The 21,087-nt window shown below is 46.0% G+C and overlaps 8 protein-coding genes across 8 annotated transcripts; 4 read left to right on the forward strand and 4 right to left on the reverse strand.

Annotated features, from left to right (window-relative positions):
- The first annotated feature begins 400 nt into the window (after positions 1–400).
- EDB82DRAFT_43200 (fungal-specific transcription factor domain-containing protein) lies at positions 401–2,003 on the forward strand. Its single transcript, XM_025730913.2, has 4 exons — positions 401–765; positions 820–1,106; positions 1,156–1,274; positions 1,327–2,003. Exons 1-4 carry the CDS (start codon positions 441–443, stop codon positions 1,964–1,966), a joined length of 1,371 nt encoding a protein of 456 aa, XP_025589991.1. The 5' UTR covers positions 401–440; the 3' UTR covers positions 1,967–2,003.
- Positions 2,004–3,354, reverse strand: EDB82DRAFT_43206 (uncharacterized protein). Its single transcript, XM_025730912.2, has 2 exons — positions 2,732–3,354; positions 2,004–2,682 (listed from the first exon to the last, which is right to left on the reverse strand). Exons 1-2 carry the CDS (start codon positions 3,230–3,232, stop codon positions 2,041–2,043), a joined length of 1,143 nt encoding a protein of 380 aa, XP_025589990.1. The 5' UTR covers positions 3,233–3,354; the 3' UTR covers positions 2,004–2,040.
- Positions 3,355–4,088: 734 nt separating this feature from the next.
- On the reverse strand, positions 4,089–5,653 carry EDB82DRAFT_425833 (major facilitator superfamily domain-containing protein; the record flags this gene model as incomplete). The annotated part of the gene is made up of 3 exons (XM_025730911.1): positions 4,089–5,168; positions 5,219–5,316; positions 5,368–5,653. The coding sequence occupies 3 exons, from the start codon at positions 5,651–5,653 to the stop codon at positions 4,089–4,091; spliced, it is 1,464 nt and encodes a 487-aa protein (XP_025589989.1).
- A 3,964-nt stretch (positions 5,654–9,617) lies between these two features.
- EDB82DRAFT_486194 (uncharacterized protein) lies at positions 9,618–11,046 on the reverse strand. The gene is made up of 2 exons (XM_065608262.1): positions 10,178–11,046; positions 9,618–10,126 (listed from the first exon to the last, which is right to left on the reverse strand). The coding sequence occupies exons 1-2, from the start codon at positions 10,789–10,791 to the stop codon at positions 10,099–10,101; spliced, it is 642 nt and encodes a 213-aa protein (XP_065465528.1). The 5' UTR covers positions 10,792–11,046; the 3' UTR covers positions 9,618–10,098.
- A 1,803-nt stretch (positions 11,047–12,849) lies between these two features.
- On the forward strand, positions 12,850–14,558 carry EDB82DRAFT_43303 (acyl-CoA dehydrogenase/oxidase). Its single transcript, XM_025730908.2, has 3 exons — positions 12,850–13,516; positions 13,576–14,207; positions 14,265–14,558. Exons 1-3 carry the CDS (start codon positions 13,016–13,018, stop codon positions 14,416–14,418), a joined length of 1,287 nt encoding a protein of 428 aa, XP_025589987.1. The 5' UTR covers positions 12,850–13,015; the 3' UTR covers positions 14,419–14,558.
- A 112-nt stretch (positions 14,559–14,670) lies between these two features.
- Positions 14,671–15,184, reverse strand: EDB82DRAFT_520168 (uncharacterized protein; the record flags this gene model as incomplete). The annotated part of the gene is made up of 4 exons (XM_025730907.1): positions 14,671–14,724; positions 14,773–14,820; positions 14,873–15,074; positions 15,141–15,184. The coding sequence occupies 4 exons, from the start codon at positions 15,182–15,184 to the stop codon at positions 14,671–14,673; spliced, it is 348 nt and encodes a 115-aa protein (XP_025589986.1).
- Positions 15,185–16,009: 825 nt separating this feature from the next.
- Positions 16,010–16,881, forward strand: EDB82DRAFT_550496 (uncharacterized protein; the record flags this gene model as incomplete). The annotated part of the gene is made up of 2 exons (XM_025730906.2): positions 16,010–16,157; positions 16,210–16,881. 2 exons carry the CDS (start codon positions 16,010–16,012, stop codon positions 16,833–16,835), a joined length of 774 nt encoding a protein of 257 aa, XP_025589985.1. The 3' UTR covers positions 16,836–16,881.
- A 401-nt stretch (positions 16,882–17,282) lies between these two features.
- On the forward strand, positions 17,283–18,577 carry EDB82DRAFT_486199 (uncharacterized protein). The gene is made up of 3 exons (XM_025730905.2): positions 17,283–17,908; positions 17,959–18,060; positions 18,108–18,577. Exons 1-3 carry the CDS (start codon positions 17,512–17,514, stop codon positions 18,407–18,409), a joined length of 801 nt encoding a protein of 266 aa, XP_025589984.2. The 5' UTR covers positions 17,283–17,511; the 3' UTR covers positions 18,410–18,577.
- The last annotated feature ends 2,510 nt before the right edge of the window (positions 18,578–21,087 follow it).

Raw genomic sequence — 21,087 nt, forward strand, 5'->3', positions numbered from 1 at the left:
ACTTGGATTGTTTTGGGTGGTTCGTTCCTTGGAATGTTGGGGTGTCGTTGCATTTGTACTCAGCTGAATACAAATAATATGAATGTGATCACATTACCCCACAGACGGATCAGTGGTGGCGCAAAGATTAGCAACTTTAGATAACTTTGTTGCTAGATCTAACAAATGGTAAAAAGAGGGGGAATAATACCCCGAGCGCCTCCCGTCGAGATACGGAGATGGAAGCCGTCAGCTTATACTGAATAATCTTATTGATATTTACTCACATTGGTCAGCCATGGTTGGTAAGATCGAGATCATTTCCCACACAACGTTATGGGTTAGCGTCGTATGAATAAGCATCCGTCTGACCCATTACTTGCCTTGGCTAAGCGTCAGTTCTCTTCTTGACACTGCTGCTAAGCCATTGCCTGCATCTTCCTAATTTTATATACACCACCATGGAAGCTGCATCATATCATGGCACAGCATGTATGGGCTGCCGCAGACGCGGCCGGAAATGTGACAGGAAGTTACCGACATGTCTCAGCTGCGCGAAAAGAGGTGTACCGTGTGAAGGGTACGTCACAAAATGGCCAGGCGTAGCTGCGCGTGGAAAGCTGGCTGGGAAGTCTATCCCCGTGGTCGATAGTTCAGTCGTCATCACGGGGACCCAGTCGAAAGCGAGACAAAGACAACTAAAGCGAGATGCATCTACGACACCGACCACACCGCCTATCTTCAACTCTGTCCCCTCTGAAGAGGTTGATAAATTCGTTCAACATTGTAATTATTCGAACCCTCTCATCGATCTTGTCTGCTGATGTGTCACCTTAACAGACATCGCAGACCTTAGTAGCATATTCTACCTTGGCAATGGACCAAGCGAAAATCCAATGTTTCACTACGTCCTCCCTCTGATAGACAGTGTGCCTCCAATCCGCTTCGCCCTCGCCGGATCTGCATCTTGCCATATCGCAGCCAGGACTTCAGACGATATACTCGAGAGAAAGAGTTTATGGCTGCGACTCCATGCTACACATTTGTTACGAGAGATGCTTCAAAGCCCGAACGCTGCATCAGACCAGACCTTCTTAGCAAGCATATTGATGCTTGCACAGCTTGATGTAAGAAAAATCTTGGAGTTCTCCACGAGGAATTGGCTGATGGGGATAGATGTGCTCTGGGGATTGTGCCGAGTTTCAAACCCACTTGAAAGCTGCTGCTGCTGTCATACGCAACCCTAGCTACGATGGATCTGCCAACATGTATTACTTTGAACAACGTCTCGCATGGTAAGTAATATAGAGGAAAAGGACTAGCTTAATCACTAATCGTCGACTCCAGGCTTGATGTTATGAGCGCTACCACCTCTCAAAGACCACCAAATCTGTCGATAGCAGAAGTAAAGACAATAATAAGTCGCTTCTCGGGCAATGGTCAAAGGCAATGGAGCTACGATGTGTTTCCATGCCCAATTGACCTATTCGAGATTATCATTGAGATTACTTTTCTATTCAAAACTCCCCATTTCGACTTGGATCAAGTTGCGTTGCAGGTCGAAGGCTTGGAGAGTCGATTGCAAGATTGGAAGTGTCCCACCATGTCAGGTCCACGAAAACACATGGTTGAAGCCTGGAGACTAGGCATACTAGCTTATCTCTATCGACTGTTCCCCAAGGCGAATCACGATGTTGAGAAGGAACTTCTGTCAGATCAAGTACTCGGCCTAGCAGAACCCATTTATCCGGCATCGTCGTGGAGTTATGCTCTGTTGTGGCCCACATTCCAAGTCGCCGTCACTTTGAGTGATGATGCTCAAAAGGAGAAGGACCAGATTAGAAGTCGCCTTAGGATCGCACTAGAGACTATTGGGTGTCGACATCACAGTAATGCTCTTGAGACCCTGGAGGTTGTCTGGGCACGAAGTAAAGAGTTTGATCCTCTCACAATCAGTATACCTGGTCGGACAATTATGCTAGTCTAGGATCTATAAAGAGCGGGTGGATAGTTTTAGTGACAAAAGCCCTGTGGCAAATCCCTGGCTTGTCTATTCCCCCATCACTTCAAGTGTTTGGCCAGTACTTCATCAAGCTCTTGACTGATCGCAATCTTCACTTCCTCATCCGCCCAGCACATCTCGATGGAATGCCTCGTCAATCTGACCATTTCCTCGTCGCTAAAGCTACACATCTTCTTGACAAGAAGCATATCATGCAAGATCCAGCAATCTTCCATATACGCTGGGTCATCACTCGCAATAGCAAGCGGAATTCCAGCATCGAACAAGGTTTGAATCCTTGGGAAAATCTCGTCGACAGGCTCATGACGAAGATATCCCCAGGGCGTAATCGTCATGCCAATACCTCTTTCTTTGATGGTACAAATGAGTCCTGGTTCTTGAGCCGCGTTGAGACCGTGGTCAATACGGTCTGCGCCGGTGGAACCAATGTCAGATGCGACTTGACGAATGTTCCGATGAGTGTCTTTCTGCCCCACATCGCAGTGCGCTGTGATGCGGAAGCCATCTTTTCGAGCTCTGCTGTATACTTCTGCAAACATGAGAGGAGGTCTGTTGTTTTCGTCAGAGTCGAGACCAATGCCGATGACGATATCCTTGTACGGAAGGACTGATTCGTAAGTCTCCATGGCTGACTCGACCGACATGTCACGAAGAAAGCACATGATCCATTTGGACTTGAGCTGGCACGATATTAGCACATATTGTTCAAAGTCAGTCTGTTTTACTCACATTCAGACGCTCCTCAGCTTCTTTCTGAGCTCTATGGAATCCATCCATAATGGTGCGAAAAGCAATACCCCGTCTCGTGTGCCCCTGCGGATCGAAGAAAGGTTCACAGTACCTAACATTCATCGCAGCAGCACGCTCGAAGTAGTTCATCGCAAGATCATAGAAATCCTGCTCCGTGACAAGCACTTCAAAGCCTCCGTAGTATGCCTCGAAAAAAGTGAAGCTTTCTTCGGCATTGTCAATGCGATGTCCCGGTCGTGGTTGGATAAGGTTGTATGACTCTCTGAGCTGCTCGAGACTATGGTACACGGTTCCCGTGCGCTCAAGCTTGAGGGTCTGGTTGTTCCTCTTGGCAAGTCCCCATCGTAATTCTGGAGTTAGTGTGCCTTCGATATGAACGTGGAGTTCTACTTTGGGAAGATCCAATATGAACTTGTGGTCGGCATCTAACAGCTCTTGTCGTAGCGACAGACGCTCATCAAGGGTCATGGCGAACTCCATGCTGGTGTGTTTGGGTGTTGGATAGATTGGTATGAGTGAGTAAGTGGAAAGAAAGAGAGGAAAGATTTTTAAAGGATATTTTAAAGGGAATTTATACTTGATATGTCATGGTTGAAGATTTGGCAATGTGAGTGGTTGAGTTAGACTAGTCCAAGATAGGTTGTTATCTCAGTCAGTGACTCTCACGATGGGACACCTACAGGGACAACGAAGCTAGTCCCGGATTGGTTGCTATTTCAGTCGTATCAATTCCGAGCAGACCTGCACTGGAGCTTACAATATTGTAACACATGCCGATTGATGACCGAAATGACAAATAAGAAAAGAGAACCGTGACTCACTGGTCTCGACATCATCTCATAGGCGAAGATCTTTGGACCGTATAGGAGTGGGTGACGTCCAGTAGACGGCTTGCGGTTGTAAAGACTACACGGTTGGTAGAGTTGTGGATGTGTTGAAATGCCTACCTTGTCAGCTCACCAAACTCAGCAGTTCCTAAGAATGTACTTTATATACGTACAGTCCTCCAGCCGATATCCGCCTTTTGATTTATATCGATTACTTCTGTTTTCCATTTGAAGTACTGAATCGCAAACACTATAAGGGCACGATCGGAAACCAGCAGATGAAAAGCTGGATGATCAGCGTAGCACGTAAGATTATACAGATCACCAAGATAATCGAGACATCAAATTAATTGAGCAATAGTGTGTGAATAAAAAGCAGTCTCATATTACTGAAAGACAAAGTATTGACGTAACTACTGTCTATATATATCCAGAATCTCTGCTCAGAAAACCTCAACCCCAGATCATTTCATTTCCAACATCTCTTCATCTTAAAGGTCATTCGTATCTTAGTAGACGTAGTAGACCTGGGTCTCGCTCTCCTGGCTGCGGAGCTTGCGGTTTCGCCTCATGAGGATGAACTTGGCCAACCATGCAAGCGCAGCAGTACCAATACTGAAACCAGCACTGCTTCCCATGGCAATAGCATAGCGAGGAGCGTCGCTCTTGGGCCACAGGTAAGGTGTCCAGATGAAGCTGATGTTCATGATCATGGTAACCATACTGATAGCAACGGCCTTCTTCTCCTTAGTCTGACCGCAGACGGAACCGCACCAACCAAGGATAAGACTGTTGACGGCGTAGGTACCGATGGTGAAGATAACCATGCAGACGTAGCGGCCAGCTGTGTTCATAGTGGCAGCGGCGGCGGCAAAACCGATGACAGCGACGGCCTTGGAAGCGGTGATGTGCCAAGTTCGCTCGTTGTAGCGACCAGACATCCAAGAGACGAGGATAGTGCTGGCACCGGCAATAAGGTAAGGAGGGCAAGTGAGGACAAGAGTAATAGTTCGGTCAAAGCCAAGAGTCTCGACGACGGTGGGGAAGAAGTTCTTGAAACCGTTGGCAGCCAAGTGAAGGTGAGCCATAGCGCAGAAGATCCAGACGAGAGGGTCCTTGGCAGCCTGCTTCAAACCCTCCATGGTGCTAGTCTCACCCTTGTTGCCGACAATATCGAGTTCCATACGGTTGTGAGCTAGCTGGCGCTCCTCCTCAGTTAACCATTTGGTGGTAAGAGGGAAATCAGGAAGAATGAAGTATCCAACAACAGCGATAACAAAAGTGACGGCACCTTGTAGGATGAAGAGCCACTTCCAGCCGGGTAGACCAGCAACATCGTCAAGGCCGTGGAAGATACCAGCAGCAATGAGACCAGCAAAAGCAGTTGCGAGGATGTTTCCGGTGTAGAGGATAGCGATTCGTGTGGCGACTTCCTTTCGGGTATAGAAGATAGAGAGGAGGTAGACGGCACCGGGGTAGTAAGGAGCTTCTGTGAGACCAAGGAAGAATCGAGTGAGAAGAAGACCCTTGAAGTCTTTGGCGACGGCGGTCAGAGCACTGACGATGGCCCAGAGCATCATCATGATACCCTTGACAGTGTTAGTGTGGAGTTCAAATTGATGTAGCAAGAAGAACATACCATGTAGCGGCTGGGGCGAGTTCGGGTGAGGAACATGTTGGAAGGAATTTGTCCCAAGATGTAACCGACAAAGAGGATGGAAACACAAGTTTGGTACTCTGAAGCGGTGTTAGCATACATTAGTAGCAGTCTTTAGAGTTGCAACTTACCAGTTCCTTGGAGGTTGAGATCCTCTTCGAGGTCGTTCAATCGAGCCAAAGCAATAGCATTGCGATCGAGATAGTTGAGCCAGTACATGCTCCAAAGCATTGGCATCATCCATCGATCAAGCTTCTTGACCAGTGCAATCTCCTTGGGGTCTGTCTTCTCATGGGCACCAGAGTAATCGGTCTTTTCATATGTGGGGATGGGCTTCTCTGGGTGTTCATCTTGGAAGATGTGAGGCTCAGCATCTCTGTTGATGTCGGCCTTTTCATCACGGTTGTTATAAGCCATGATGGCGAAGAGCTGAAACAGCGATAAGATTGAAAGAGATGATTTGAAGAAAAGGTAGGAGGGTAGTCAAAGCGATCGACTGCCTTGAAGAGAGAAGCTATCGAAAGAGGGTACAGGAGGAGTGTTATATAGATATGGGGAGACATGTGGGATATGGGGTAAACCTGGGGATAAGGCTAATGGTACAGGCGATCTCCCCCATCATCTAAGGCTCCGTCATTCCCCGCAATGCGGGGTGCATTGATTGAGACGGAGAGACGGAGAGAGCTGTAGGGGAGTGGCAATGATGACAGTGGTAGCAGTAGTGGACATCGTCTGGGGCAAGATCTGGGTACAACTAAGCTACGAGATTAGGTTGGTCTAGAACCCAACGTGTCAAGTGGCTGGAATTGTATGGGAATGGATACGCCAAGTCTATTTGGGGTAGCAACGATAAACACACTTGACGCTATTCCAAGTTTTCTCCGTCTGAGTTGCTACTCTAAGCAAGGATGAAGTGATATCTAACGGTATGTGGGAAGACCGTCTGTTGGTCTTTGCTTCACCAGCTACTCCATCTTGTGAGCAAGTATGTGACGCTAGAAAATGAATCCAACGTCGCCAAGGATGGACCTTCCAACTTGCATGACTGACGGGCGTTAACAGGCAGAAGGAGATGCCATTTCAAGGCATAAGCTTTACGAAGATGCTTCTTTCCTTCCAGAAGGTTTAATATTGAGCGTCAGTGGCGTTGTATTTTTCGTATTTGATTGGATCAACGTCCCGAAGGCACAGCCCGGAGGGGAGAGATGTGATGGTGTCGTGAAGATGTGAGTAGGTACAGAGTAGCTGTGTGGACATGATAACATCCGCTGTTAACGCTTCTCACGGCCTGTGCTCTCATCAACGGCAATGCTTCCTAAACAGGTTGTTGCGGCCGTTCGGTATCAGCGCGTCTAACCTGAAACGGGAAGGAGTTTAAGCTTAAACGATTAAGGTTGTGGAGAAGAGAGATTTATGGAGAAGAGGAGACTGAAAAGCAGTTGGGTCGTGAAGGAACTGGCTCCAGAACTGATCCCCGAGTGGCTGATCTTTCCCCGCGTTGTGGGAGACTTTCTGGAGACCGGCCGTTTTAAACGTAGGACTTGTTGATGTTCTGCTATGAAGTTGTTGGCTGCATGATTCATCGTGTGTTGTGCCAAGATGAACCAGTCTCCGCACCCCGTGATGAATAATCCTTCGGCTGTTCTCTTGGTCAGCGACTCCGCAGACAAGACTCTCCCCTCTCTTGGCTTTTCTCCTCATTGTTTAAATTAATTTTAAAAGCTTGGCCGATGGATTTAACAAAGTCAAGATCAAACATTTGCGAGTGCTCAATTCGCCGACAAACATGGTCATTGCACGGCTCCATCAGAGATTGTCAACTTCAACGGTGCAACTCAATCTCTTCTACGAGTAAGGCAAGGGTCTCCCCTGTGCTCTTGTGTCATGAATACCACCCTAGCCTAACGCTCGGGAAAAGTTACAGCCTACACTAGCTTCGCTCAGAGTTGGGGTCGTTGCATCATTCCAACATAGTCTGCATCAATTATTGCTCTTGGCAAGTCTAGAACCGTTCCGAGGAATCCCGTGAACAGAACTGACGGCGCTTGTACCGTAGCATTTGGACGCGGGGAGAGTCAGGGATCTTGAGTCAGTGCGAGGTAAGCGCTGAAGTGAGGAGTTAGGTCTGGTTGTCTAGGCTCCGATACTTGATGGCCCACTAGGTCTGCGCTATTATAGTGATTTTAGCTTTGGGGTAGAGTGGCATAGCCCCCACGGGGTGATCAGTAACTTTGCTAGTTGAAGTTAGTCATGCCCAGAAGTTCAAGTTCTAAGTCAAAGCAGATCAGGTACTAAGGAAGCACGAGGGATTTCTAGAAGTATGACTACTCTTTTGTCGCGTATCTTATTGGTTACGCTGTTTAGATAGGTTGCATCCATTATGGTAGCGACGACATTCCAGCACACCTGCTTTACGGCTAGCTGTTCACAACAACCGACTTGAGCTAGCAAGGGACTTGTTTGGAGAACTGGCCATTATGGCTCGAGGGGCAAATTCGCAACCCTTCTTTCACCATCACCGACTTTCCCCCTGCCCAGCCAAAGAGAGGGAGAAACCTTGGCCGGCCTGGGCACAACAATTATTTGAGAGATCTTGTCCACATCTCCCCTTTCCAATTGTGTACTTCCATCTATAAGGCCAATATAGCAAAGAGACCCATCAAAGCCAACCAGGAATTATAGACCGCTCCAAACACTGCAGTAGCGTCTGACAGATCTGCACCAACCGCATGTGTTGAGTTTGGAGCATTGCATTGGCATCCTACACTCCTCCAAATGCATTGTGACGTTGTCCCACAATACGGCATCAAACTCGTGTTTTTTCGGGGGTAATATTCGGTAGCGTGACGCCAAGATAAGGTGAACCATCCAACATCAGTTACTTTCCCAACCTCTGAGTCGCTGGCTCACCTTGTTCCAACTAAACTAGAGCACCCCAAGTTCCAGACCAGCCTCGAATTACCCCTCTTTCCTCCGCAACCTAGTAAGTTGTCTCACCGTGAGAATCGGAGCCTCTTACCTATTTCTCTAAATCAAGTCAAGCACGGACTGTTGGTTTGACTCTGTCTCTAAGCGAACGATTTCGGCAACGTACCAAGTTGGCTTAGTTCCACCTGCGCAACGAACGTTGGTTGACGAGGTTGCTACCTTCAATATTCGGGACCATACGGGTACGCTTCGTCTTGGCATGATTCGTTGATGAGATTACACTTTGTTTTCTGCATGGATCGTAGACGCAGTGCAACGCTATGGGAATACGCATTTCCGAAGTTGGATTAGAAGATTCGCCGGAAGACATTTGGAATGTTCTGACAAGGCTCTGTCTGTGGTGGATTAAGATCCAAGTTCATCATGTACAAGTGCCCTAACCTTTTACTGTTAAAGGAAGGGCTAGTTTGAGAATCACACAGCTCTGGGGTCGGATGGAGTCGGAAGCTTGAAGACAAGTATGAAACCAATAATGATATGCTAATATGTTGGCTGTATGCCATGAACAATAACCACTTACCCGGTAAGCTAATGAAGCAAGATAAGCGGAATCCGGGGTCGAAATCCACATTCCTATCCTTTCCGGTTGTACTCCTTGGGTAATTATCCCAAATGATATGAGTGATTATAACATGTCATGTTTTACTGTAATATTCCTTATCAAACAAGTCAAGATAATCATCCGGATGATCTTCCCGAGTCTCGTAGCAAAGGAAGCAAGGGCGAGACCGCCAAAGCCAACGACCATGCCAGACAACAGGGGCAAATGAACCTCTGTGTTGTGTCGTAGTTGAAGTTGGTGCATTTAAACCCGCGTTTTCCACAAGTACCATCATCTTATATGCAACATCAACCACCACTCCCTTCGATCTTGACCAATGCTTTACTAGCCAGATATAGACCACAGTGACAAAAGACTACGAACATTTGATGTTTGGGTCTGAGTCTAAGTTCCAAGCTTCTGGGTCAACTGTTACCCACTCCAGCTGAGTGTAAACAGGACTCCATTGGGCTCACCTCCTGGTGTCTCTCCTTGAAAGGGTTCAAGATCAGCTAGGCCACTTCAAACTATCGCGATCGATGCCATACTTGCATCTTTGATCTGTAGGAACTCGGCACTGATCATCCCTTTAACGTATGGTGTATCCTGTAGGGACCATTTGATGTGTGTCCAGCCGCTGACCCTGTGAGACTTAATCGTCACTTAGGTATCTATTAGTCTGCAAAGTGCGAAAGTAATTATTCAAGTTCCTAGACCATAGAGACAATAACCCTGCCGGCGAGTCCGACTCCAAGTGTTTAGATTGAGTCTGTCGATACGCATTACCCTGCCCATTGGACAGTCTGGGTCTCATTATCACATCGTATGATCACACAAGGGGTGGTACGGGGGCTCTAGTTCAAGTAGCTTTCTTTCGGGGATCATTGAGAGCCTGCTGATCAGACTCAAGGGCATTGAGCTTGTCTACTTCGGGGTTGCCTCGCCCGTCATGTACTCTGTGAGAAAGCGAAGGTGTAAGGGTAGTGCTCCCATTGTTCCTCGACATTCAGCCCATCCACCACCCCTCAGACAACACCGTATTGGCATTACGCCCATCCATCCCTCATTACAAATGTTACCTAAGGGAAGTTGCCGCGCGCATAAGCAATCGAGCTGACAACGTGCATTCCTGAGGCATAGAGACCGCCCACCTGTTCTTGATAGCAACACAAGACACCGACCTGCATGGCGTATCCATTCTCCATCTTGTACAAAGGTCCACCAGACTGTCCAGTGTCGACATCTGTGTCGGTCCCAAGTTCAAATCCCTGGCCGCACTGTTCGTATCTAGTCACCTGGATGTTGTCTTGATGTATACGCCTTGCTTTTCCATTCAGTATAGGGAACCCAACATGTTTTTATATTTCTAGTCAGTATTTATAAAGGCCACGTGACGTTAGACTTGACGTACAAAAATTGGGTTAAAGTTGTCCTTGTAATCGTACTGCTTGGCTCCAAAGTACCCATCCGTCTCGAATATTGGCTGGTCAAAGATCAAAATGGCGAAGTCCTCGGACGTTGTACAAGCCATAGCTCTTGGTTGAACAACAACAATATCAGTCACATACGACGCAGTTTCATACGTCCTAGGGTATTGTCCGTGCTTTGATTTCAACTTCATTGGAACTGGCTTCCGAGGAATACAGTGCCTAGCTGTCATGAAATGCCGAGGTCCGACTGCCGTACCCGTGCATATGTTTGGTCGTAGATATATCTTTCTGATGATGTTGAAGGGATACTCGTTGCTGACCACCTTCTTTCTATCGTCTATTCCATCGACGAGGTAACGAGGTTGAAGAGGTCGCGCGGGCAAAACGGGTACTCCGTTGTAGCCGAGGAGCTCATCTGATGGTATGCTGTGGATTCGTGCTATCGGCTTGCCATCACCTCTCCAGTGGTTGTTCCAACGTTGGAATTGTTGATCCTGTACGGGATTCCTCTTCTGGCATTGTTGTACGGGGCTCGCAATCACGATATGGCTTAGAGCCAGGATGACGATGAAGATGAAGTGTTTGAGGAGAACCATGATGTGGGATTGATGTGAGGAAGGAGGACCAATGCTCAAGCGGGGAATATTCTAAGCCGGATAACACCCCAAACTATATACAAGACATCTGATCACGTTGGTTATCGCCTGACGACTTCCAATAAACCCTACCGAATCACTTAGAACCACATAGTTCTATCTAAGAGACTTGTTTTGTAATTGCATTAGCTGGGACACGTCAGAAGTTGGTTGGATATGGCTTTTTGTTCTGACGCCGTATTGGCTTTGAGGGAGAAATGGGCCCAAGTCAATTACCTGACTGGAGCATGTACCGATTACGTGTGGTCTTCATTATCAAGGTTTTGTCCTATCAAAGAACTCAATGCAGTTAAACATTTGTTGGGATATAAGATATGTTGGCCGGCCACGTTTCCCATGAAACTTTATATCATAAATCTTGTCAAAGGTTTATCTTTTTGCGACTGGCCAACACAGCAATGTCATTAAAGCCCCGCAATAGGGATTAATGTCAGGTCGTGTCCGTGATATTACCTTTCTAGTTGAAACAAGGCGTTACCTTCAAACATGAGATTTCATTTACAGCTATATAATTATACCTTTTGGCATTGTGAATTCCATTTTATACCTCAGTGACGTGGCCGCGAAGGCGTGCCTCCATATCCCTAGCCCAACGCCGGCCTATGATAGAATGACCCCTTCCCTTTGTAAGTATTGCTATAGAGACAGCCTGTCAGGCGGGGGAATGGTCGACACCACTGTAATTGCCGTTACCTGTCTCAATGCTTCAGCTACCCCCATCTCTGCCGCAATTCCGAGGCTGAATACTTGGACCCTATAGCTGCCGGGAAATATCCGATTCAATCCCCTGTTGAAAGCTTCCGGATCATTGACAAGGCTCGTTTGGACGTTGTATATGTATGCTCCTGGAGCGTTGGTGGATGAATCTACCGCCGTGTTTTCTTCTTTTTGTCGTTGTCTTTTGTTTGTACTTCTGGTGGATTATAGTTCGTGATAACCTTTTCGTAGCATCTTCTTGATGCAATTATTTCATCACAATGATTTGCTTCCTAGGGTTCTCACAGCGGTGAACAGTCACATATCATACCCACAATCACAGCACCAGAAACCTGCCATCGCGGTATATTTAGCAACAAGGAGGACTACTGACTTCCACATCAAAGTACAAGACATCTTCACTAACAAGCAAGTTCACACTGATTGACTGCAACAAGGAGGCAGGTGCCGGCTCCTCATTTCTTTATCACATACCTGCTAAAACTTATGCGTTTTTAACGAACGCACATAGAAAAGCCACCATTGACATCAAGTCGCTGCATTTTGAGTTCCACTTGTAGGTCATCTTGCAATCACAACAGGCATTACTCCTCTATGAATCATGCCACCGCTGTCCAACAGACCGCCCACCCGCGTTACATAGATTGAGTCTGATGGCTATCATAGAGTCTTGAGTAGCCCACCATCATGTTTTGAGCAAATTGGCGGTCCTAAGTAGCCCTCAAATTGATGAACGTTTCATTGAGTGGAACTAGTAAGGCAAGACCTCTCAGGACACTTTTACTCCATTATCTGATCCTGGAGGACTTGAGGATCCAATACAACAGGCTATGCCACAACATGACTACTTGATTATTCAAATCATTAAAATACAATGGAAAGCCACAGAATCATTTTTTTTCTAGTGTTTAGAAAACTGAGCTATATCTTTCACCGTCACAACGGCACCTAGATTGACCGTTCGAGATATGCCCAGGGCTCAAACCTTGGAATGCAACCATCTACCACTTTTAGATAATAGTCTAACTGTGATTAAATAATCTTCAGAGATTAGGGCTTTGCGGCCTTGAGGCCAACAACAACTAGTTCTATTTATTTGCTTCTCTGCATCATCATCATCCGAAAACTACCACTCTAGGGATAGCCTGTCCGTTATACCCCACATGTAAGCTTATTATTTTCTCGTTCACCAATTAAGTCGAACAGTTTCCGAGAAACATGCCTACTGATATTGCTCAATTGGACCAAGCTATGCTTGGCTCTTTGTTATATGTGGCAGGTCGACAGTGCAGCGAAAAATCCAGACTTTTGAGACACTATTTAATCCTGGTGTTATCTGCCACAATCACTTGTGTCTCCTAACCAGCCCACAATGCGAAGTAATCCTCAGTAACCCCGCAAGAAATTTCCTACTCATCTCCCGAACCGTTTGCTCCTCTGTTTAAACATGGCCAATTTTTCGCTAAATGAGACACAGCTGCAAATTGTTCAAGATGCAGCTGCATTCGCTCGAAAAGAACTCAGTCCAGCAAGAGACAGATACAAAGATCTAGCTACGCAAAGTGAACGATTTTTAGCAACAAAACCGTTCTTCGAGGCCAGTGTTCAGGCTGGCTATCTCAAAGCCTTCATTCCAGCTCCATATGGGGGTACTGGCGGATCCTTCCTTGACATGTCTTTGATCGTCGAAGAATTCTATACCGTTGACTCTAGTGTGAACATGGCCCTGGTCGGTACTGCCTTGGGATTAATGCCATTGATTCTTGGTGGCACGGATGAGCAGAAGAAACGCTTTTTAAAACCTTTTATTAGCGGCAGCGGAGATCACATTGCAAGTCTTGCTCATTCGGAACCTGGTGGCACCGCCAACTATCTGGAAAAAGGAGGGCAAGGTTTCGGTACTACTGCAAAAAAAGAAGGTGACTACTATATTGTGAACGGCGAAAAGGTATGGCCCGCGCTTGCAAACTCAATTCTCACAGCGGCTTCTGACATTCGATGTTCTAGTTGTGGACAACCAACAGCGCTGGGTGGGATGGCAAAGGCGCTGAGCTCACTTGTCTTTGCGTCCGCTACTCTGATGATGGTGGGCCTGAAAAGGCTGACATTAACCCCAGGGAGAACATCATGATTCTTCTAGTTACACGGGACATAATAGCTGCAAACGATCCTGAGGCTTATACTATCCTTGGCGAGCCTGAGCTAATGGGCCATACTGGTTCCAGTGGTCCGCACACAAGATATACCAACTTCCGGGTTCCAGCAGATCATTTACTTTGCGCAAAGGGTGATGCGACAGTTTCTATTATTGAAATGGCATTCAGCTTCACTGCAGCACTCGTTGGAGCCATGGCCTGTGGTATCATGCGCACCGCTTTCGAAGCAGCCCTCAAGTTCGCCAAAGAGGATAACCGAGGCGGCAGTGTTCCCATCATCCAAAGGCAGAGTGTGGCAGATCTTCTCATCAACTGCAAGATCAAGGCCGACACGTCACGACTGCTCGTGCGTAACGCTCTAGACGCATTCGATAAAGGAAGAGGCGATGCCACTAGCAGACTGGAAGCGTGTCTGCAAGCAAAGATATACAGTGGAGAGGCAGCAGTGCAAGCTGTATGGGAGGTTATGCAAGCTGTGGGAATGTAAGTATTGACTTTCGATGATAAAAGCCTTAATATTCTAATGTGATTTGCAATTAGGAGATCTTATCTTGACGAGACGGGATTTGGGCGCCTACTCAAAGATGCTACTGTGTTGTCTTTGTTTGATGGAGGCAATGTGGGCGTGAGGAGGAGACAGTATGAAAAGCTCCTGCAATCTTCTGATTACTCGTGCTGGAACGCTAGCTTTTGATTACAGATGGCTTAAGTTATAGTTTTAGTCTAAACCAGTGACCTCACATATTGGATTTACTGTGCAGGTCAGACATAGAACAATTTCATCCTAGCTTTACGATTTGAAACTAAGTCACAGGACTGCATTCTCATTATCACAAACTGTCCTCATTTCACCTATTATGCAATATATTCATCTCGTTCTTCCCCCAAAGTACAACGGCATTATGTATAAGTTGTCGTTCCATCAACACCCGTTCCGCCTCTCAAATTAGTCTGCTTCTGACCCTTGAGCACCACACAGCTCCTTGCAGTAGTATGTCATCTATAATATGGTTAGAACCTTGTCTCTCTTTAGGATTTAGAAGCTTACCTCATCTCCACCGATGTGGCCTTCAGGAGAGTTGCAGATAGTGCCATCCTATCGAGAGAGTTAGCCACAATGTCATTCAGATCAAGGTCGGTTGACTAACAAATGCACAATCAGGGCAGGTGTTCCACCACTCGCTTCCCTTATTTCGTGCCTTGTAGTAGTTGCAGGCACATTCAGTAGCATCGGCAAGAACTTCATAAGTAGTCTGCCAGTTGTAGCTAACGCTCCAGGCAGTGCCACCTACAGGGGATGACACTCTGTTGGAGACGCATGCCGCAGCCTTGTGAGTGTCTGCCTGAGCACTGTGAGATCAATATGTTAACATCTTTCTATCAACCGTGAATGTGGACTGTGCTTTCACGACGAACCCAGAGACAGCCACGAGGGCAAGTGTGAAGATAGAAAGTTGCATGATGAGTAGTATAGAAGATAGTCGATTTACTTGGGAAGAGTGTGTTGATCTGTCATGCTTCCAACGAAGATTTGTGAAGATCTTTATAGACTTCATCTCACGTTCTTGTCCCTTGCCATGATGTCGGTCCGACGTGCACGGCAGTTGTATCCGTAGTCTGTATCTTGCCATGACTCGAGATACGAGGCCTTTGTGACGATCATGAGTTCTAATGAGGCGGTCTAGCGGCTGTAGAAATTCCCACCTATCCTATGGAGCAGGACCATTTTTATTTTCATTCCTTGTGGCTTGAAACCTAAGAAACTTTGCATCCTAATCCTTTTTGTTCGTATATGGATACTCGTGTAAGTGAGCGATAAACGATCATCGCGTTTAATTAGTTGCCGCACCAATACGGTTACCGCAGTAGCGTCGCGTCTATGATAGACGTTGGTTAGAACTGAACAAATGATGTAAAACTCCACTTTCGATCATCAGAAATTTAGATGTCAACGGATAAGCGCGAAGCTTATTATCCACTCTCAAACCTTACTAAGATAACGATGGACAAGAACTTATTCAGAAACTGTCAGGATAATGGATTGTGGAAAGTTGTATGTTGAGAAACTTGGATGTTAGATACGTGGATAGTTCAGAGCTCGAAGTTGAAGATACGGAATTCTCGGCAGATGAAAAGAACTCTTGGTTTACTACAAGTCACAAAGAACATAAATAGTCAATTGTATCCTGCTCTTTTTACTGTCTGTAGGCTTGACCATCGCAACTTCAACAGCTGAATCCAATTCGATTTTTACCTTCTCATTCTTTTTCAAGAATCGCTTCAAAATGCAGTACTCTACTCTTGTCTGTGCCTTTCTTGCTTCCGCCGTTGGGGCGATGCCTTTGGAAGAAAACCCATTTCCTGGTGCGACAGAGTGGACTCCCAACCACCAAGTGCAGCCAGGCGATGTTATTGTCCCTGTGAAGGATACTGGTAAGTTTTGACTCTCTAGAATGTCCCTAGAACAACACTAAATGATTTCCAGCCTATGTGGTCAAAGAAGACGTGTATCTTGCCAAACTCAAATCTAAGGGTATCAAGATTGGTGCTCCCAAGTTTGACGACACTGCCGTTCATCCCAGGTTTACGAACAACACTGTCCAGAACGAGAAGAGAGATGACTGCAGTGGCACATTCTACATTACCACCGACAAGACTGAGACCTTTGTCGATTGGGACGTACAGATGTCTCCAGTGGTTTGCGCCAACGGCGACATGGATATTAGCGTCTCCTCTGGCTTCAATGTTGCCAACACAGTTGGAGGTAGCGCAGGAGCTGATCTCACGTTCGTCAAGGATCGTCTTGGTGCCAGCCTAGGCATTGACTACAGCAAGACTTGGACGACTTTGACATCAGTTGTCACCAAGGGCACCATTAAAGATGGTAACTGCGGCGTCATGATCACCAAGCCTCTCACCACCCGTCGTTCTGGCCGCCAGTTCAAGGGCTGTATTGGATCCTCCGAGGAGGTTGGTACTTGGTATGCTGACAGTCATGAGGAGGGAAGTTATAACGGTATTAAGTGGATTGAAGGAGCTATCTCGGTGTGCTCCAAGCCAGGAAGCAACCCTCCCTTGTCTCTCTGCAACGGGCAAGGAAACTTCCGATGAAAGAAGATCCAAAGAGCATCTTTGAGTTGCCTGGGTGATTCTATACCTGTGAAAGGAGAATGGTAACTTTCATCAATTATCATGCTGCACTATTCAGGTTTTCGAGATTAGGATATGGATGTAGGCTTCTGGAATTAAGCACAAGTAATAGTCATAGAAGGAAGTTTCGGCCTTGACCTCATCTAAATGTAACTTTTAGGTTAATACAATGTCAAAAATTGTTATATGATAAAACACACTGTGCATTGAAGTAGTCATGATGGCCGGAAATTGTTTCCTGAGAACGATATGTGGTAGTCTTGGTAGTGAGGTGGGGTTATCCGGAGTCATCCGAAGGCAACGTGTATGGCATAAATGCCACGTGGACGTTGTTGATCTCAGGGTATTAGGAACATTGGCTGTTTAAGGCATAAAGAAGAAACTACTAAGTAAGTAAATATCCGGGGCGTGGAATGTTTTCCCGAGGTATTGGTTTTTTTACTGCAAGCTCTAAGGCTAGCGTCACTAAGTTGGTTAACTGACAGGTACTCCAGCACGCTAACTGGCTCGCTAGGCCGTGATAGATGTATTTTCCCGCTGATTCAGCGGGTTGTCCCATCAAACCCGCGACAGTGGAAATTATTAACCACGGTCCCGGATCCCAAGGGTGAAAACGTTTTTTCTGGTCTTGGTATTTATGAAACTCCAATGGCCGGGCACCTTCTTTTCTCTTTTAGCATCCTCCTCTGTTGAAATTTCCCTGTCTTTCGCTATGTTTCGTGTATCGCCTCGTTTCCGCCAACGTTTACTCCTAGTCGCGAAAATCGCCGCAGGGATCTCCGTCACTGGTGCCGGGACATTTCACCTCGTGACACGAAAATGCTATTTTGAGCCATTCGGACCCGAGAATGGCAGGTCCTTGTTCGAGCATCCTCTTCTCAAACAAATTAATCCTTGGAACAAACCTGGATCTTTCGACTCTTGCGTCAGAGAAGTGCCATTTGACAAATTGGACAAAACGCTTATCGAGGATGCAAAGAATGGAGGGACCAAGTTAGTCGAGCGTTTCATTGCTGGAATGTGGGGAGGGTTCGGTAAGACATGGGAAAAATAGCCTCACAGATACAATACTGATATGCGGCAGGGTACGGAATCCAAAGAAGGATAATGACTTTGTTCAAAGGTGATATCAACAAGCACGATTTATGGAAGAAAATGGAACTTCTAGGGTCTACTTATGAGCCAGGTATACCTCACAGATGTGTCGGTACTGCCTGTGCTAATATTTCTTAGGTACATATTTCACAAATCACTTCCTGGTTCTCTCAAAAACCCCAACCTGCATCACAATGAGAGGATGTTTCGACCCTCATCAGTCACCTCCCTATCCAATGGACATTGACAATATGGTTGAGGTCCACGCTGAGTTAGATGAGGCGAAGCAGGTTGCGATCCTCAAACTTCGAGTCATCACCTTTGATGGACGGAAGGAGGCGAGCGACAAGGAAGATCCATTCGGCGGTTTTGGGGGTTGGCTTCACAGACGATATTCCACTTTGCTAGTCGAGTCTGGGGCTAGAAACTGCATAAGCTGAGCAGCTACAGGTGCCTCACTGCTTTAGGAGGCCGTGGACAGATTTGGAGAAGTTTTAGTGTCGTCTAGCCCTGACGACAGAATACAAGAGTAGATCCATTGAATGATATGGGAGTTTGTACAACACGTAGGCTTGCTGCCCAGTTTATACATCTCTCCGGTGACATACTGACGATCAACCTTATTACATGAATAAAATCAACCAAATTTGTGGTATCGATTACATTGCTGTTTCCAACTGTTCATCTCTGTCTGCATCTCGCTCCTACTTGCGTTTCGTTTCTCGCTACATCATGTTCATATGTTCATACTCGCCGTTTGTTCCTTCTCGATTTGTTCCTACCTAAAAAATCAGCCGGAAGCTTCCACTGGACCGCGGGCTCTCAAATGTCCGTGAATGTATCTTCTCTTTTCTTTTTCTCCATCATTTCCTGTACCACTCACCATCGCAAGGTATCACCTGGCAGGAATCTGTACATTATTCTATGTTTCTTCATCAATCCCAGCTCCTGGTTCCCGCCTGTTAGGCTCACCATGTCTTTGAACATACCTCAACGGGCAAAGAATCTGGCGAAAGCCTATCGCCTCAAAATCGAACTCAAATCGTCACAAAACGACGTTCAAGATTAGATCGATCGAGTCAAGTCCGCCATCAAGACTCAACATAACCGTACCAAAGCAGCCTTCTCAGTTATCGAGGTCTTGGGAAAAGATATAATGGCGCTACGAAAGAATAGCGCGGTTGCCGATGCTACCACAGCCTAGGGTCAAACGATTGGAAGCATACCTCCTCGAGTGTCTGAGCGACGTGTCTGACTACCACCAGATCTTTCTCACAGTCCTCGATAATGCGCCCATCGACCGAGAGGCCTACAAGCTCATTCACAAAGAGTACAAAGAGATAATGGCAAACATGAGCGCAGCCATTGCCAAACAGACGAGCGACGAGATTGAAGTGGAACGAAACGAGCTCGAGAAGCCTCGAGATTTCGCCAAAGCATTGAGGATCAACAACGAGAAGGCGGTGCACAGGAACTCGAGCGTTTGCGACAAGGAGCACAGTTTTTGGGGCACGATTTTGCAGCTTGTAAATCTAGGTCCCAAGGGTGTGACGCTGCTCAAGGGGAAGATGGAGAACAACGGATATCATATGGAACAGATATTCTCAGAGGTCGAGGGGTGCCTAATGACAGGAAGGGAAGAACGTAATGGGAATCAGGAGTAATTATTAAATGTGGAGAAGGGGTTATGACAGCATAGCATATCCTTAGATGAGGACCAAGAGGATGGCAAAAGGGTAACTATGAATGAATATACACAACAAGGTCATTCTGTCGTGACAAAATGTCAAAACTACAAAACATACAACAGCGGGGATTCGCTGGTCGTCACCGACCCAACTACTAATCCGCCGGTTAGTGGCTTGACTATGGGAGAGCGGACGGGATCCCGTATTTTCCACTACCTCTGGTCGTATGTGACAAAATTGTCACAGTTTCCGCATGATACTTCTGCGGGCTGTTGACGGCACAGGAAAACATATCCACATACTGTTACGATCTATATATTAAACGAATGCGTACATTTCCTACTCGAAAGTCTTCGCTCCAGGGCTAAGAAGAGTCAGATTCAGCGAGCTTAGAGTGGATACACACAGCTTATGTCAGATATGCAGTGAGATCAGATCATGGATAAATATAGAAGAGACTCTGGGATGCCACCAACCACCACCAGTATAAACTCCTTCGCCCAGTCAATTTATCACTCGCGACGTCCCCTCAAATTCCTTTCAACGCAGCATGAGAAATTGAGATCTCGAATCATAATCCTTTTTCCTTGATATGAACTCGTCGCTTAAGAATGACCAAGTCAGCGCGTTCTCAGATGAGATCATACTCTTGTCATCTCATCAGCCTCGCGAAGCTTGTATGACACGGGGCTCGGATGTTGTTGAAGGATCATCTAAACACCGCGGAGATGTATGATCGTCATTTCAGCAAAGCTCTCACAGCCTATCCAAGTCATGGAATACCTACAAATTGAAACCATGGAACATGTGCATCTTGGTGGTAATTGGCACTGCATTTTCTTTGGGGTACTATCTATTCTATTTTATACTTAATAGCAAAGAGGCAATCAGTCAATCTTAAATACTAAGATATAGTATCATCTTTTCTTTCTATACTAAGGCAAGTCTTAGTATTACTACTGCTATAGCATTTTAACAAAGAGCCTAGTTAATTATTTACTATAAGATAGTCTAACTTGAAATAGTGAATTTAATTTTTACTGCTAATACTGATATTCTATCTTTATTAATAGAGTTATCTATAAAGAAGGCAAGGTTTAGCGCCTTTACAGCGCTGTATTACTAGATAATACTATTAGTTATAGTGCTAACCTCTGAGACTCTCTCTGTAATCGCTGTAGAGAGGGTTAAAAATAGAATATACCTTAATATCTAGATATTAAATTTTGTAAATAAGCTGTTAATATATTAGTAAAATCCCGCAGAAAACTAATAACTGCTTTCTTATATTATTATCACTCTGGAATATAACTGCTATAAGTATTAATACTACTAGAGATAACCTAGATAAGTTTAACTATTAAACTGCTTTAAGTTAGTAATAAAGGGAAATAGTTAGTTTAAGGGTAGCTCTAGTAAATAAGCCTATT

Source organism: Fusarium venenatum, assembly GCF_020744135.1.
Source record: "Fusarium venenatum strain MPI-CAGE-CH-0201 chromosome Unknown EDB82scaffold_1, whole genome shotgun sequence".
Lineage (NCBI taxonomy): Eukaryota > Fungi > Ascomycota > Sordariomycetes > Hypocreales > Nectriaceae > Fusarium > Fusarium venenatum.